Below are 17,772 nucleotides of genomic sequence, written 5' to 3'. Positions count from 1 at the left end.
AATAGTGAATGGACAAAAGGTAAATTAGCCAATTCTAAAAAAGAAAAGGAGTACTTGTGGCACCTTAGAGACTAACCAATTTATTTGAGCATAAGCTTTCATGAGCTACAGCTCACTTCATCGGATGCATCGGCAGCAAACTGAGATTCTGATCATGTAAGTGATTCCACCCAGATCCTGCACCTACATGGAGCCCTACTGACTTGAGAAGAGCTGTGTATGGATACAGGGGTCTGCGTACACAGAGCTCCAGTGAAGTCAGTGTGGCTCTGCATAGATACAGGAGTCTGCTCATGTGGTGTCACTTGCAGGACTGGACCATTAAAACTAACAACAGGAACTACTTTTCATGCAGTGAACAATTAGCCTGTGGAACTCATTGCCACAAGATATCATTGAGGCCATGAGATGAAAAAAAGACTTTATATTGCTATGGATATGAGAGGCTCCACAGCTACAGTAGTGAGGATTTAAAACACACACACACAGAAAAAAAAAGAAGAGTTCTGGAAGGATATAAACCTTCACGCTTCACGGCATAAGCCAACTCAGCAACTCATGTCATTTAAGATCTGATTATTTTCACCCCACTCTCAATTCCTCTGCAGAATCAACTCCTTTTGACACATTTCTACTAAAATAAGAGAGAGAGAATCTAATCTGCCTTTTATATGTATTTCCTTACTGTGGCAGTTTTAACCCCTTTTAAAATCTGATCAGCCTTTTACTCTTTCATACAAAGCTATAAATTCAAGAGCCTGCAGCACTGTGTGAGTGCAGGGGAGCCAATCAACCCAGAAGTGATGGAGCAGTGGAAAAAGCAAACCGGCCTGGATATCTATGAAGGTTATGGCCAGACAGAAACGGTATAGTCAGATGCTTTAAAAAACAGATGTAAATTCCATTCAGACTGCTAAGAAAATAAGTTTGAAAAAATAATATAGTCATGTCATCTTTCATAGGGAAAAATCAATTGTAATAATAAATGATGATGGAAAAATCTAATTTTAATAAGTCACCCAGAACACTAAGGCCTTTATCAGCCCATTTAAGTCAAAAAGAAAAGGAGTACTTGTGGCACTTAGAGACTAACAAATCTATTTGAGCATAAGCTTTCGTGAGCTACAGCTCACTTAATCGGATACATTCAGTGGAAAATACAGTGGGGAGATTTAGATACAGAGAACATGAAACAATGGGTGTTACCATACACACTGAACCTTAAGTGATCACTCTTGTTACAGTATGTATGGTAACACCCATTGTTTCATGTTCTCTATGTATATAAATCTCCCCACTGTATTTTCCACTGAATGCATCCGATGAAGTGAGCTGTAGTTCACAAAAGCTTATGCTCAAATAACTTTGTTAGTCTCTAAGGTGCCACAAGTACTCCTTTTCTTTTTGAGAATACAGACTAACACGGCTGCTACTCTGAAACCCATTTAAGTCAGTAGAAGAACTCCCACTTCAGTGGGCTTCGGATGGGAAAAGATTTACATTTACAACTCACATTCCCTTCAATTGGAGCTATAAGCACAATTCTGAGGGCAGAATTTGGTTTCTAGAAGTTTACTAGGTGAATGTATGATTATAATGAAGCATTCACTGTTGTTTCTCAGAGAGGTTGCTATATATTGTAACTTTGTTTGCCAGACTAGTTGAGTATCTTAAATATAAATTAAAAACTGAATACATGAGATTGTACAGTTTACTTTTAACAACCTTTTGGTGTAGGTGCTGGTTTGTGGAACTTTCAAGGGAATGAAAATTAAACCAGGTTCAATGGGAATGCCGTCTCCAGCGTATGACGTCAAGGTATTGTGCATCATATCTGTAAGCCTCGGGACCTTTTTCTCTAAGTAAGAAGGTTTGGTTTCTCCTCAGAGAGGCTCAAAGCAAGTTTAGGGTAGTCAAAGAGAGGATTCCCCCCCCCCCCCCCCGGCTGAATTGTTTTCAGTTTAGCTCTCCAGAAAGTCAGATTCCTCTTACATTATACAAATTTTCATTAGATAGTTTGTGAAATTTCTTGCTGCGTACCAGGTGGAGATAAGCCAATCAGTAGGGGAAACAAAAAACAAAAACAAACCCAGGCTGCATTCAATAGTTACACCATAGAGAAGGATGATATGACAATGAATGAGAAACTCTCTCTAGAAAAATGCATATGATGATACATTGAACTATATATATGTTATCTGAGTGATTGCACTACATTCCCTACACCAGTGGTTCTCAACTAGGGGTATGCACCCCTGGAGGTACGCAAAGGTCTTCTGGTGGATACATCAACTCATCTAGATATTTGCCTAGTTTTACAACAGGCTACATAAAAGCACTAGCAAGGTCAGTACAAACTAAAATTTCATATGACTTGTTTATACTGCTCTATATACTACACACTGAAATGTAAGTACAACATTTATATTCCGGTTGATTTATTTTATAGTTATATGGTAGCAATGAGAAAGTAAGGAATTTTTCAGTAAACAAAAGACAAATCAGATTCCTGAAAGGGGTACAGTAGTCTGGAAAGTTTGAAAGCCACTGCCTTACACCAGTCTGAGTGGAAGAGTTAGAGGATGTTGGAAAGGAATATTCCTGACTTGCTAATGCAGGCAAATTGTTGGGCAACTTTCTGCACTTCAGTTTTCCCACCTGATCAATTGCTATATTCCTTTTTGCTCAGTTGGGTGTTACTAAGCTTAATTAATGTTTGCATAGTGCTTTGGAATCTTCAGATGAAAATTTATTCTTCTGTTTCATTTCAGAGGGGAAGCTTCTCTTGCTGGCTATAGTCACTTCTATTATTGACTTTTTAAATTCAGTATGTCAAAATAAACATGCAGATTTTATTAGTTTAATGAAAATTATGCCTTAAATTAAACACCAAGATAACACCATTGTGTATTTTGTTGGGGTTTAGATTATAGATGAACACGGCAATGTTCTGCCTCCTGGAGAAGAAGGAGATATCGCCATCAAAGCAAGACCTACAAGACCTTTTTGTCTTTTCACTCGATATATAGTAAGGAACTACACAAACTTAAATTGCACACGTGTTAAATTCCTTATATATACATATATATAAACCAAAAATTATAAAATTCAATTACTATTCAGCAACTGAAACTAGACATTAATATTTGTATTGTGGTAACACCTAGAGATTCCATCCCCATTATGCACAGGTGCCGTACTAACACATAATGTTGATGTGTGACATCACAGAATGTTGATCCCCGCCTCAAGGAGTTTACAATCTAAGTGTCTGCAAAGTCTCTTTAGTACAGACTATACCCCACAAGTTTATAAAGCTAAATACTACAACTACAGGGATAAGTAGCAGCAAAAGAGTGTAGCCCAGTGGGCCAGCCTACCTGCATTATATTTATTGCTTTGTTATTCTGCTTTATTATATTTAGTAGTAATGCAAGGAACCTACAGGCTTTTATTTTGTAAGATTTGGCTTTAGTAGATAGTGTGAGGCTTGAGGCCTATAACCGTTGGTATAAATAAACTTAAGTAACTTATAAGTTATAGGGAACTGAAAGTAGTATGCCAGAGGGGGAATTTTGTTCAAAATACTGACATTAGCCACCCACAGAACATAGCTGACACCAGCATCCGAAAGGTTCCAGACAGAACCTCCGACCACAAAGGTGCCATGACAGCAAATAGATGTGCATGCTAACAGGGGAACATTATACATATACCAACCTATAAAAAACGGACACCTTAAGGGGAGAAAATACAAATAAAAACCTTTATTAACTATGCATTGGTCATGGCAGCGTCAGCATAACCTACTATAAAAGTAACATCCCAGGGGCAGCAAATAGGCTGAAAAAATGTAAACCTCGGGGGGCGGGAGGGGCAAAATAATGACCACCGGGGAAAATAAAAACAATAACGGTAATAAAAAAATAATGGTTAACATTCCAGGGTATAAGTGTGGCCATCCAAATATACTTTCTGTATTATCTCTATTTGCCTTGTTAAGTTTGTGTGAATATAACTTTGCTAAATTATTAATAAACTATATATTTGTAAATATATATAAAAAGTTCCTTTGGTGTAAGTGTTGCACCTGGGTACATCGGGGTTCCCAAATTATATAATAATTACTGGTCCTGATCTTGGGACAAAAACCTGTTAATCCTCAAGTTACAATTACATATACCCAACTTTGGGTCAGGCTACAAGAGGGAAACTAAGATGAATTGGCAAGGGAGATTTGTTTTCAGACCAGATTTTCACTGAAGTGAAAAGCTATGGAAAGGCTGTTACAGATGGCAGGTGCTGCAAAGGTGAAGGCTGTCACACTAACAGGGCCCGCTCTCTGGAAAAAATGAATATGATACATTATATGGTTGAAAGGAAAGTAATACTAGATAAGAAGCAATGTACATGTACTTCCTCTTTACTACTGTTGCAGACTAAATTAAAGCTAACAAGTCTTTTCATTTATTAAAACCAGCTGTGACCAGGCCATCCCAACAGTGCAATGAGGGAGGGGGAGGAAATATCAATGTTTAATTATCCCCTCCAGCCAATCCAGGAGTCAGTTTAGTTAGCTGTAGAGGGAACTACATACATCCCCTTTATTAGTCAGGATTGGTCAACCCAAAACACATCTTTTTTTGACAACTGTGGGGGTGAGGAGGCAGGGAGGAGCAGAGACAAAAAGGAAAACAAGAGCTAGGAAATCTTCCCCCAAATAAACTTAATACTACATAACATAGACATCTCAGCCCATAATCTTCAAAGGTTCCTAATATGGTGGGCCAAGATGCATATTTTGAGTAGTTCATTATGATTAAAAACACAAGTCTAAAACCTAGTTAAAGACATAACCCCAACAATTATATATTCTCCACATCTGTTGAGTTTTGCTGTGTTTATTTCATGCATTATGGGCTTTGTAGTCAATCCACAATTATGAATATGAACAATGTTTGAAAAAAATGTTTTCCAGTCACGTTGTTCATACCTGCTGGTATTTTAATACATATCACTATGATATGGACTACTCAGCAAGGCTGAATTTTTGCATGCTAAATTATGTTGTAATATAAATTAAATGCTGGAATGAAATGAGATCAGTTTCTTGCATACATTAGAGTATAATTTTTTATTTGCAGGAAGGTTAATGTCTGTCAAATACAATTTAATGTTTACTAGGATGATCCAGAGAGAACTGACTCAACGTTACAAGGGAATTTCTATGTCACTGGGGACAGGGGGATTGTAGATGAAGATGGATACTTCTGGTTTGTTGGAAGAGCTGATGATGTCATCAATTCTGCTGGGTAACAATTTACATGTGCATTCATTACGTTAGGACTCAAATAATGCAGATGATGCCAACACACAGTTGGCACTTCACTAACTAATAAATGTATAACAATAAAAGACTGTTCTTCATTTTAAAGATATCGTATTGGACCATTTGAAGTCGAAAGTGCACTGATAGAGCACCCAGCAGTAGTAGAATCAGCTGTTGTCAGCAGCCCAGATCCCATCAGAGGAGAGGTAAAGGACTTAAGATATCTTATGTGCTTGGATTTTTTATAGAAATATGTATTTTAAAAAAGCCTTAAACAGAATCCCAAGGCAGCTGGCTACTCCAAACAATTGTTGAAACATTCCATTCACAGCAAAGCCCTCAGCAAATTCTTAATGTTCATCTAAACATAGGGGTGGCTGAAGTGGGGCCACCGCTGCATTGCAAAGTGACTGCGATGTTCGCTACAATGAATATGGAAGTGCAGCCCACAGAGGCCCCACATTTCAACATGCCATATCTTCATTTGAGCAGCCATACTGCTGAAGTAGTTTTTCATACTGGGACTTGTAGCTCCTATAGGTTGAAATTGCAAATTAAAGAGAAGGATAGCTGCAATTTACCCCACTTCCTGCATATTACACATATAAGCAGCTGCTGGACTTAACTTGGTGAAGTTTTTTGAACCTGCACTGTAAATTAGTTACTTTGTAATTTGTCAGCAAGTGAATTTTGTTAAACATTAAGACCTTGTACTGTATTATGTGCATTTTGTTTCATCAACATTTAATCTTTTAAGGTAGTGAAAGCCTTTGTTGTTTTGGCATCTGACTATGTTTCACATGATCCAGAAAAACTGATTAAAGAGCTACAGGACCATGTTAAGAAGGTCACTGCCCCTTACAAGTATCCTAGAAAGGTAAGTGCTTAACCATAAGTATTTTAGATAAATTACATTTAGTCAACAATTGGCATAAGAGAACTTCCATGTATAAAAGCTTTATTATACCCCCACACACACACACCATACAAATCATAAGCAGGCTTGAGAGGTTTAGATTTCTATCGGTAAATGTCAGTAAACATTGATTTCACCATACACATAAACCAAACAAAAAACATTTCCATTGAAAACAATCTAAATTTAAAGACAAGCAAAGAAAGAAAAATGCTGCTTGAGAATGAGTTTGATTTAAGGATATTTACTTTGTATATTTCGACATGTGATATTGACAGTTTGTTTTTAACAGTTATAAAGCTTTAACTTTTTGAATCTCAACATCTACTGTCATTGAATAATTATTGTCCAATCCCCCCATAATTTCCCACAGCTGTGAAAAATGTAAAAATAAAAATAAAAAGCTTAAAACCAATACTTTTGTGCCCTGTGAAAACTGAAATTGATAAACATTGAAAAAAATGCTTAAAACTAAGCATTGATCCATCAAAATTATAAAAAATACAAATCAAATTCTGCCATGATTAATCATAAGACTCTAACAGAGGACACGTGGGTAAATAGAATTATTTTAACAGCTCACATTTTCAGCGTGTATTTTTAGCAAACATATGATATGCCCCTTGTAGATGTTCATATACCAGAGTGACGAGGGTAGTATAGAAACCAAGAAAAATGCACAGGAGACAAGGGGAAGGGAGAGCAGTAGGACACAGAACCCTGAAAAAATACACACTCACTTGGGAGCTGTAGTTCCAGTGTTGCCTCAAAATGACAGCATTCCTATCTTAAAGAGGTTCTCTTAAAATTAACCTTTTGTCTTCTCCAGACTCACAGGGTTTCATTTTTGCTCTACTGTAAGGGCCAATGGATATTTTAAATAGAAATCCTCACTCTTTGTCCTCTCCGCTACATTTAATAGTAGGTCAATAGCAAATATGTTTGTTGAATTTCATAGCTCTACCTGTCTCCACTTTATATTAAAGAATTTATAGCAATGTTAAGTTTGATTCTATGGTATAGAAATAGTGCAGAGAAACCCTGTGCTGCAGACTCTAGAGTGTCTATAATAGGCTCTGGGGGAATATTTGCCATTCATATTAATCCTCTAATCCATTTAGCCCACATGCATGTATTTTGATGTTTGCACTGAACGAATCTTACTTTTCCTGCAGGGTGCAGAAGGCTTATCCTTTAGCATTTCTGCTGCAATGGAAAGGGCAGAACACTAAAAGCCCACACAGATTTGCAAAGACTCCTGGGTGGTGGCATTGAGTGATTTGTCGTAATATGGACTCCCCAAACACAGATCACCCTCAGGATAAGGAGGGCAGAAAAGCTGCTGAGGTTACTGAGGCAGAAAAGCAAGCTACAGAATGCCACACTGACACTCAGTGACTTGCAGTGGCTAGAAGAAGCTCCTGTCCTAAAGCGCTTCCCAACACAAAGTTTAGTTATTCTGGCTGGGTACAGGGAACAAGAGTTGCCCCTCAAAGAGCAAATTACTAAATGAGGAACATTTATAGTAAGAGTTTCAGAAAAATGGATAAACTAATTATTTCATTATTTCAAGATGCATTGAAATATAACTGGTTGATGTTTTATAACTATAAAGTCTACCAACTGTTAATCCAGTTTTGGAATTTCTTCAAAATAATAATTTTATGCAAACTATACATTTTCCTATGGTGGAGAACCATCCAGAAACATATTTCCAGCGTAAAGAATATGACATTGAGAAACTGAGGAACAGAATCTTTAAGTTTGACACGAAAGTTTCAGTACATCATGAACATCAATTTATTTCTCATAGTGATGGGCCTACAATAGATTTTTAAAAGATAAAGTCAAAGATTTTTTATAATCCAAAAAGAATCGCTTATCCAAAAAGAATCTATTTTTCCTTTGCTAAACTTTCCGTTGCTGGTACTTTTATCCATTTAAATGCCTTACAATAGATCCCATGGAAAAATCTTCCTTTTCCATAACTGGATCAATTTAATGTCTTCCATGTCTGTACAAGACAGCAAATATTGTACACACATAGAGCAGATTATCTACTATATACTGTATTATATTAGTTGTAATTTCTTCTCTTTTCCAATAGGTGGAGTTTGTTCAACAGCTGCCAAAGACAGTCAGTGGGAAGATAAGAAGAAATGAATTGCACAAGCAGGAGTGGGGAAAAGCTTAGAATTATCTAGCATTTATTTTTCATAATTTGTTCTTCCAAAAATATTATATATTGCTGATATATGGTGCAATTTTTTGTTCTCTTGACCTATTATATATGTTACAAATTGAGAGCATCATCGTGCATTGTATGCACAACTAAAACTTTACTGATTTTATTGAAAATTTTGGCTATGCAAGCAATGCAGGGTTAGAGCCTAGGTGAGCTTTCCTTTCCCGTTTGTTCTAGGCATAAAAAGTCTAAAAGCACTTTGTCATAGAACAGGGGTCGGCAACCTTTCAGAAGTGGTGTGCCGAGTCTTCATTTATTCACTCTAATTTAAGGTTTCACGTACCAGTAATAAGAATCCATGAGATCCATGCTGAGCTGCGTCCCTTCTTGGCCCTGTCTGCACCCCTCACTGACCCAGGCTAGGGACATAGGGCCACAGCTGGGGGCGGCTGCAGAGCCCCAGACCAGCGGCCAGAACCCCAGGCCAGCAGCAGAGCCCCCTAGACCAGTGGCCGGCACTGGCAGAGGGCTGAGTGGGGCTGGCGGATGGAACCCCAGGCCGGCAGCGGAGCCCCCTGGACCAATGGCTGGGACATGGGCAGTGTGAGTGCCACTGAAAATCAGCACGTGTGCCATAGGTTGCCTACCCTGTCATAGAATAACAAAACAAGTTTTTTTAACTAACTCCAATTGTCTAGTTATAAAAACACACAGGAAAGAACAGTTTACATAGTAGTAAGCCCCAAACCCATCTGTTTCCAAAAGTCAAACCTTAGCATTACTATGAACTAGCTATTAACTAGAAAAGCACGCTGAGGAATAAACATGCAAAAACAAAAACACCACTTTTTATTTCTATGGCATCGTCCAACTCAAAGTGTTTATTAAACACTGAAACTTGCTATTCAAGATAGTCCACATTTCAAGACCAGGTCACTAAACATGTTGTTAAGTTCTGACAGGATGAACCAGGATCCATGACTGCATGCCTGGCCCAAATAAACCCTACTCCTGTTTAAAAATTACTACTGTAGTAGTGGTTGGATATAAGAATTTAATAGCAAAGTTCACGTGTTCTTGTGCATTTCAATATCCAAGATGCTCTTCCAGCTTAGTTATTCAACAGCGTTCACGTCCAAGCTCCTGGAGCAAACAAATTGGAGTGTACTTGCTTGCTTTCAGTTCCTCCTGTGTTGTGGGCAATCAAGTGTGGTGCAAGGCTTTCCTCAGTTTAAGTGTTAATATATTTATAAATGAAAAATGTTGTAAAGAAAATTAACCTGCATAAGCAGTTTTCTGTATCTGTTAGTTTTAAATAATACACATTCAATGAGCATCTCTACTCACTGCTTGCATACTCCTGGTTCACAGCTCTAGGATGATTTTTGGTTAATCCTTTCTACTACAACCATTTCTCTTTCTATCATAGATTTTTAATGTACCCCTAACCCTGGTAAATTGGTAATCTAGGGCTTACGTATACATTTTCAAGTCAATGACTTATGCTTTTGCTTCTCAGCATTCATATTTATGTTCACAGCAAGCAGTGGTTGGAACGGATATGTAAAAATATTTTCCCTAAAATTCCCTTTTAGGGTAGGAAAATTTTCCCAAAATTGAGTTTTCACTTATGATTATCCTGGAATATAAGTATTCATTTAGTGAAAGTGGGTGGATTTACAAGGTAGTCTCTGTTATTAAATGAAGTACAGGTATATAAATATCTGCCTTGACACAACATTTGACTGTCCCATATACTGTGGTAATGAGCATAGTGTGAGAATAGAGATAGACTGATAGAAAAATAAATGTTACATCAATTGAAGGGTTAACATTTTTGCTATGGTACTTTTAAGTTTATATACTCAAAATGTCACAGGAATTTACATTTATCTTTATTTCATTTCAGTAATAAAGACTGTATAAAATCATTTTAAAAGCATAATTACTGCTTCAAGTATCATTTCTTAGACAGAAAGTGTTAAAGACATACGCATACATTGTAAAGAGTTAGTTATATAGAGGTGTATTTTTAGAAAAAGGTAGTCACAAACAAAATTTGTATCACTAACACTGATATTTAAGGATTGGGCTGGTAAAAAAAATCTAAAATACCTGATAAGAGAATAAAAATATTAAAACTTGGGATACCAGCTGCTTATACTTCCATGTTAGTCACGCTCACCTCCTCAAATTTTCTCAAGTTATTAATGTCTGACTGTCTCCACTTATGCTTCACTAGTTCTATTTTGATCTGAAGTAAGCCCAGCAATGTCACTTATGCCCAATCCTCATAAAATTGAAATCTGTGGCATCATTTATTTATCTTTTTTCGTAGTATCAGTGACCACTTAGCATATGTTAAGAGTTGGACAAAAAATTAATTAACATTCAAGTTCTCATAGTAGGTCTGAGACCCGGATATTTCCTGTGAGAATTTCCTGAAAAATCTGAGTTTATTCTAGGAGATGTTAAACCAGCTGCAGTAGTGGAAAGAGTAGAAATAGTGTTTGTGGATTTTTCCTTTAGAAGTACATGCTCCCACTTGAAATATCCACAGCCTCTCTTCTTCCTTTCATGTTTTCCAGCAGGACAGCTATAGAATACTTTGCCATGATTTGGACCAGCACTGGACACATTTAGTCTTTTAGCCCTTCGACCACAGTTACATAAGGGTGGAGTCAGTTTGTCACTTTTCACAGCTTTTAAAGATTGGTTCAGGCTGACTGTGGAGTTTAAGAGAACAGTAGGAACTTTGTATGAACTTGAATTTCTCAAAGATAGGGGCTGATCAGAAGATGCAGCTTCATCTTCATGTACAGTGAATGAATGTTTTTTTGATGGAGGTAAAGTTTTTGGACTAGATGGTTTCCTTTTAGGAGTCTGAGGGAAAGGGGTGGAATGATTTCCAGTTAACACTGTACTTGATAAAGTAGCATTTACCTTCACAGATGGTAACTTAAAAGCAGAACAATTTAAAGCTTGCCTTTGGGCTATTCCTACATCATAGATAGTAGTATTAGGACTTTTGTACACAATAGACTTAGAAGCCTCCAATTGCCCCAAACGTTCAAAGTCTGAATTCATCACAGCTGGTTCTTTCAGAACCATCACTTCTCCAAGGACTGATGAAGTCTCTGTATTTGGGTCATCTTTAAGCTTCACAGAGTCTGTATTTTCTTCATGCTGTGATTCTGGTATTAAAGCTACATCTTCCCAATCAGCCAACATAGATAAACAGTCAGAACTAGTACTTACATCTACATTAGAGATATTAACAGAGGAAATAGTAGTGGAGACAAGCACTAGCCCTGAACCAAGTACTGAAGAGCTGTACTTGGAAGTAGAAATAAGATGTCCGTTATTTAATCCATTCTGGATGCCCGTCAGTAAATTACAATGAGAAGCCTGTAGCTGTCCAAAGGGAACAGGAAGTCTGCCAATAGGTGGAGGTAAGCAGCTTTGGGTTTGACCACATTCATCAATCTTTGTACTGCTTCTAGACCCAACATGGACATTTGCAGAGGAACTTGTAGAACTGGACTCTTGCTGGTCTTTTCCCTTTACATTGGACTTTATAACCATTTTATCAATTTTACTGTGTTCAGTCTCAGCTAGACAGCTGCTATTGCAAATTCTATCTTTATCTGAAGTTTCAGCACCATCATTACTTCCCAATGGATTCTCTTCAATGGGGTTCACATTCAAAGATCTGGACACTGAATTCTTCTTCGGATGTACCTAGGGATTCCATAAGCAAATCCAAGATTTTGAAAATTGGGTGTCAACAGGTTTTAGAAATCAATGTATGAGACAAATGAGAGAGTCTGCTAAAGATGCTTTAACTCAAATTCAAGTTTAAAAGTGTTTGTTTTGTTTTTTCAGTGAACTCACTTTTTGTCTGCATTCTGGGACTTGAGGCAAGAAGAAAGGAAGATATGAAGAAGTCACTAACCTTATCCAAAGATTTAGTAATTTTCATCAGACATCCATCACAGATCATTCTCCAAGCAAGACGGGCAGTATTCCGAGAATCATCCAACCCTTCAGAAGACATTATCATAAACTCTTTGTAATTTTAATATACTACTGTCAATAGTAATTATAAGTGGCCTAATGACTTACTTAGGGGAGAGTTAAGAGAATTTAGTGCTTTTTAAAAGGGATACATACAACACTGAAAAATATTAATTCACAGTACAGGTACAGGATAGGCTGTGGCAGTTCAAGCTCCTCTACATCACACTATGAAAATTACAATCTGTGTGGGTGGAAACTTCCATGATTCTTCAAAACTCTGGGGCTCTCTCTACTGAGCCATTTATCATGATCATCAAACAATGCTAATAGTTTTTGTGATGTGAATTAACAGCTACCACATGGCACCAACTTTTGGTCCTTTTTTGCACTAGTAACTTAGAGCCCAATCTTGCAAGTCCTCTACACAAAGCACTGTGATGGACTTCAGTGAGAGTTCTGTGCCTGGAGACTTTGCAGAATCAGATCTTAGAAATCAAAAACCCAGTGTCCTGAATCATCCAGTTCCTCTTATTCAAATTTTTTTGTAATGCCAAACATTACATAGCATGGAAATAATTAGCATTATAATTGCTGTATTTTGATTAGCTTCATGAAGCAATTTTCTAACAAGAACTGTCATGTTGTACTCACCAGAATGTTCCCGTCCAGCAAATTCTATCCCCAGATCCTGTAAAGCACCATTTAGCCCTTTTGGCTTTCTAGTGTAGAAGAGCTAAGAAAAAAAAAATTCTAAAATGTTATACTTTATAAACCAATTCCCTGTTGCTGCCTTACCCTGGCAAATTCTTCAGTTACATATGTACAGTTTGCATCTAAGACAGAAGTAACTGAATAGCCTATTGGGAATACAACTATAAATTGCATCAGTCTGTTCATTTAAATTGTAGTATGTGGTGTAAATTCCTTTTAAATGGAACACAGAGAAAGTATTCCAAAAAACACCTAATATTTCTTGTTTGCTGAGAAACACAGAATATGTATTTTGCTATGGTAAATGAAAAGTGACTCTATTCAAATAATTTTAGACCAGTCAAGAGTATCCTATCGTCATTCATTTTTACAATACCAGTCATGCTGTTTAGAATGCACTAACTGGGAAAACCCCAATTCTTGTGCCAGATTCAGAAGTGCTGTCTAAGCAGAGGAAGCTTACTGCGTTTTAGCCAAGGAGGGAAAGCAGTAATGGAAGCATGACAGACCAGGAAGGGAAGAAAGCAGGAAGAGCAAGAGACGGCAGGAAAGTCAAAACAGCTGGAAAATTTCTCATAGGCCTACTGACAGTATAACAAGCGATACAGATTATTACCAGGTTTTGTCTGGAAAATCAAGCCTTCTAGAATTAAAATGTGTATAGTTCTGAAGGATACATCCTTTGAGGTGTAGGTGAAACATTTTTACCCATATTATCTATTGATTTTCTCACCTTGTATGTTGCTCTGAGATCAATCCAGGAGTTTAAAATATCAGGTTTTCGCAGCTGCTTCCTTTTGCACTCATACTGCAAACAAACTCCCAGATCCCAGTCTGCACAAGAGAACAACAAACTTTTCACTCTTTATTTTCATGATTACTGAGTATGTGTATTGATCAAATCTGAATAAACTAGAATTTGATAAAAACACTTAATAGATCAGCAAGATAAACTAACCACAATTGTTTATAAAATAACCACTGTAGGCAGAATGCTTTGTTTTCCTTATATGGGGAACTGATTGGCCAAGTAATTGAAGGCACTAAATCAGGGGTAAGCAAATTTTTTGGCCCGAGGGCCACATCTGGGAATAGAAATTGTATGGCGGGCCATGAATGCTCAGAAAATTGGGGTTGGGGTGCGAGAGGGGGTGAGAGCTCTGAGGTAGGTCCAGAAATGAGGAGTTTAGGGTGTGGGGTCTGAGGAGTTCAGGGTATCCCGGTCTGGGGAGCAGGGTGTATGTGTTAGGGCTTCAGCTGGGGGGTGCGGGCTCTGGGTTGGGGCTGGGGATGAGGAATTTGGGGTGTAGGAGGGTGCTCTGGGACCGAGGGGTTCGGAGGGTGGGAGCAGGGGGTTGGGGTAGGGGGTTGGGGTGCAGGCTCCCCTACACATAGGAGCCGGAGGGGGGCCATGCCACTGCCTCCGGGAGCTGTGTGGAGCAGCCCCCGACCCTGCTCCCAGGCTGTAGTTTGCCCACCCCTGCACTAAATATATCTGTCAAGAACTGGATTCAAAGTTGGCTTAAATCATATGTAAATAGGACAGAACACTGGCCTGTTAGTAGTGTCCTGCAGTCCCATGAAAGAAATACAAACTAAATGGTTAATCTTGTTTTTAGTCCAAAGTATTAGGATTACTGCAATTTGGCATCAGAGAAAACAAATGATGTATGTCACTTGACAATGACCTGATTAAAGAATCATTTTGGATAGGTTCTGAAGGACCTCCCGGCTAATTGTCTTAACCTAGAAGTATGGTGACATGCCATGGTGAATATAAAGCAAAGGAAATGTAGAATGAACCTCAGAGCCTGGCAACAAAGACACGGGGAGCATCTCAAGGTAAATAATCACAAATAAAATGGATTTTTTGGTCTAGTCCCACCAATATATACTATCATCATAAACACACAACAACGGGGTACAGATCAGAAATATATGCTCCCAGAGACTCTGCATAGAGACAGCAGGGATGATGTAGGACTGAGGCCTGAAGTTAGGACTGTGACACACTGCGGAGCTGTGATACAAAGTTTGCATTTACAGCTGCCTATACTATGCCAGAGTCTGTTTCACTTTTATGAACACTAAATTCGAGCAAAAAAACCCCCAAAAAAACTAAAAGAAAGAAAAACTTTTCTTTACCTGACCAAGTAACAAAGGTACTTGATTTTGCTTCAGAAACAGAATGGCTTGAAACATCTGAATTGAAAATAATTTTCTTCTCCTTTTGTATCTTTTGAATCCACTTAGAAAATTGTGATAAGCAAATGTTTAGAGGAACCCCTTCATCAACTTGATTCTTGATAGAATAGAACAAAAGGCACATATAAACATCGGTTAGTGTGCTCATCTCATGTTTAAACAATATATGCACTTTTAGACTGTCAGAAAAAATATCTTTTAACAGCTGTAAACAGAACTGTTTCCAAAATTAAGATCCTAAAAATTCTTAACTAAATTATAAGTCTCCTGTAATGTACAGTACGTACAAAGACTTTACCTGCTTTATGCCAGTTAGTTCAGTACAAAATTCAGAAAGAATTGGATGTTCCTGAGGCTGGACGTACATGTGGAATTCAGATTCAATCTCTCCAGTTGAAGCGTTTAACAAAACTGCTGGAAATTCAACTAGATTAAAAAAAAGTTATTTGTATAAATGATTCAAGTTGCTTTATATTAGGATTTAAATTAAATGACTGTTAAGCAAACATAAATACCATACATAAGGCAAAATGTGCGCCCAGACAGAGATTTTATATTAAGGGAAAATTTCTCCATTTCCTATGTGTCATAAAATATACAATTCTGAATAATACTTAATTCAATATATCAGAGCATGAATGTTATTTCAGAGCAAACAAAGTGCATTCTAGCAGAGTGTTAAATTAAACTATATCAAAGAACACTTACATATAGAAACACAAGATTAAATTATTTAATTTGCAAACTAATATCAGTGTAGTTGATGGCCCGATCTAATTTTAATGAAACTGTCTATATATATAGTATTACATGATATAGCATGACATTTAATAATCTATATTTCAAGTTGCAAAAGACTGATAGTTTGGATATACAGTTTCTGACAGTTTAATAAGTGAATAATGACACTTCTTTCCTGTTTTCCTTTTAAAAGAAAAATTCTGCACTTAAATTATTCCTATTTTACTTTGAATTAAATAAGCCAAACTTTTTTTTAGTTGCAACTGCTATCAGACATTACTACATTTCCACTTACTTATTTCCTGGCTGTAATGATATTTACCATCTTTCCAACAAGTAGACTCAAAGTCAATAATAATTAAATAGTCAAACAGCTGCCCTGCAACACATAAAAGCACCTTGTAAATCTGTATCACTGTTTATAAGATTAAAATATTTACATTAAGAAGGAAACATACCACTTACTTGACTTGATTCTAGTGTGATTCTTGCCATTTGAGGAAGTTATGGAACTTTTTCTAATTAATCCAAGTTGCCTTAACAAAGAGAATCATGAATAAATTAGCTATTACAATTGAACCCAATAACGTACAAGATGAACTGTTTCAACTGATGAACTATCCATCAGTTGGTGGGGATGGAATCTCTAATCACACTGGAGTACAGAGTTTTTCTTTTAAGGGCTGATCTCCTTGGGGTTTCTCTCCGTCAAGGTACACTAAAACGTATGTGTTTGAGAAACAAAAACGTGCACCCATTTACTTAAGCTTCTGGGTATATTTGCAAACTAAAAACACAAAAACTGACTATAATGGCAGCATCAATTCATCTCTAGGTTGGCTGCATCTCAAGAATCTTTAGGGGCAGTCTCGAGAATGCACTTCCATTGTAATCTTGATTGTATATTGTTCCTACATTTATTTCTTCACACTCAGCCCGTCACAGTGATGAATGTACCTTATTCATTTACAGTCTAATCGGCCTAGGGAACAATTTGACCCATTCAACCCATGGCACGAGTCATAATAAGTTTCTCAAACAGAAGTGTTTAAAAATCAGGCTCAATTAAGTGGACCCCTCTCCTTCCCCTCACCTGTCCCCCACCCTTCCACACACAGTCCCCCTAATTTCCCTTCACACACAGGTGCTTGGAGTGCTTGAAGTGGTTTCTATCACATACAGGGTTTGCAGTTTGGTTCAATGGCTCTCAGCTCCCCCAGCATACACATTGCTCCAGCCCCCATCTCCGCCCCCTCCAACACACGCTCCATTCCTCCCCCAGCCCCCCGCCTTCCTCGCCCCCCCCCCCTTTCTCTGTCCACCTCCCCCCTCCCGCAATGCAGCCTGGGGCATGGTCCGCACCGGGCCAGCTGCTTGGTCGCCATCGCCGCCCTCAGCACCCGACGGGAAGGAGGCGCCCGCCCCGGCCGCTCGGGGGGAGCGGAGCCGCACGAGCGCTTCCGGCCATTTCAAACCTCCCTCCGCCTCCCAAGAAGAGCCGTCAGCGCCCCCATCGATGCTATCGGCGAATCCACTGCTCCGGTCTGGCTCCGAAGTCGCAGTTGCCCGCCCCTGGGGATCCGGGCCGCGCCGCTCGGGGCTCAGGAAGAACGAGTCGATAGCCGAGGAGGCGGTTGAGCGAGCAGCCCACACCGGCTGAACTGG

The 17,772-nt window shown here is 38.2% G+C and overlaps 3 protein-coding genes across 11 annotated transcripts in view; 2 read left to right on the top strand and 1 right to left on the bottom strand.

The window, feature by feature from the left end:
* Positions 1–14,417, top strand: part of LOC140918260 (acyl-coenzyme A synthetase ACSM3, mitochondrial-like) — a 26,679-nt gene extending 12,262 nt beyond the window's left edge. For 3 of the 5 annotated variants that reach the window (XM_073362232.1, XM_073362233.1, XM_073362234.1), the window contains exons 8-15: positions 743–866; positions 1,738–1,818; positions 2,927–3,028; positions 5,185–5,312; positions 5,436–5,535; positions 6,087–6,206; positions 8,353–8,423; positions 12,316–14,417. In XM_073362232.1, the coding sequence (XP_073218333.1) occupies positions 743–866; positions 1,738–1,818; positions 2,927–3,028; positions 5,185–5,312; positions 5,436–5,535; positions 6,087–6,206; positions 8,353–8,423; positions 12,316–12,349 (760 nt within the window). In that variant the 3' untranslated portion in view covers positions 12,350–14,417. Of the gene's footprint in view, positions 1–742; positions 867–1,737; positions 1,819–2,926; positions 3,029–5,184; positions 5,313–5,435; positions 5,536–6,086; positions 6,207–8,352; positions 10,369–12,315 lie in introns of those variants that run through there. The other 2 variants (XR_012161131.1, XM_073362235.1) reach the window with 2 other exon arrangements.
* On the bottom strand, positions 9,176–17,737 carry ERI2 (ERI1 exoribonuclease family member 2). 2 transcript variants are annotated; one of them, XM_073362230.1, is made up of 9 exons: positions 17,470–17,737; positions 16,573–16,643; positions 16,403–16,486; positions 15,665–15,792; positions 15,307–15,463; positions 13,895–13,995; positions 13,102–13,183; positions 12,386–12,474; positions 9,176–12,171 (listed from the first exon to the last, which is right to left on the bottom strand). In XM_073362230.1, the coding sequence occupies exons 1-9, from the start codon at positions 17,490–17,492 to the stop codon at positions 10,822–10,824; spliced, it is 2,085 nt and encodes a 694-aa protein (XP_073218331.1). In that variant the 5' UTR covers positions 17,493–17,737; the 3' UTR covers positions 9,176–10,821. The 2 variants fall into 2 exon arrangements, with proteins under 2 accessions (XP_073218331.1, XP_073218332.1); XM_073362231.1 differs by lacking the exon at positions 16,403–16,486 and having other exon boundaries at positions 16,566–16,643.
* Positions 17,461–17,772, top strand: part of REXO5 (RNA exonuclease 5) — a 33,573-nt gene continuing 33,261 nt past the window's right edge. For all 4 annotated transcript variants that reach the window (XR_012161130.1, XM_073362224.1, XM_073362226.1 and 1 more), the window contains exon 1: positions 17,461–17,772. The gene's annotated coding sequence lies outside the window, so the exon portion shown is untranslated.

This window comes from Lepidochelys kempii, chromosome 10, assembly GCF_965140265.1.
Source record: "Lepidochelys kempii isolate rLepKem1 chromosome 10, rLepKem1.hap2, whole genome shotgun sequence".
In the NCBI taxonomy this organism is placed as follows: domain Eukaryota; kingdom Metazoa; phylum Chordata; order Testudines; family Cheloniidae; genus Lepidochelys; species Lepidochelys kempii.
Note: the sequence above shows the minus strand (reverse complement) of the source record. Positions and strands in the feature narration are given on the sequence as shown.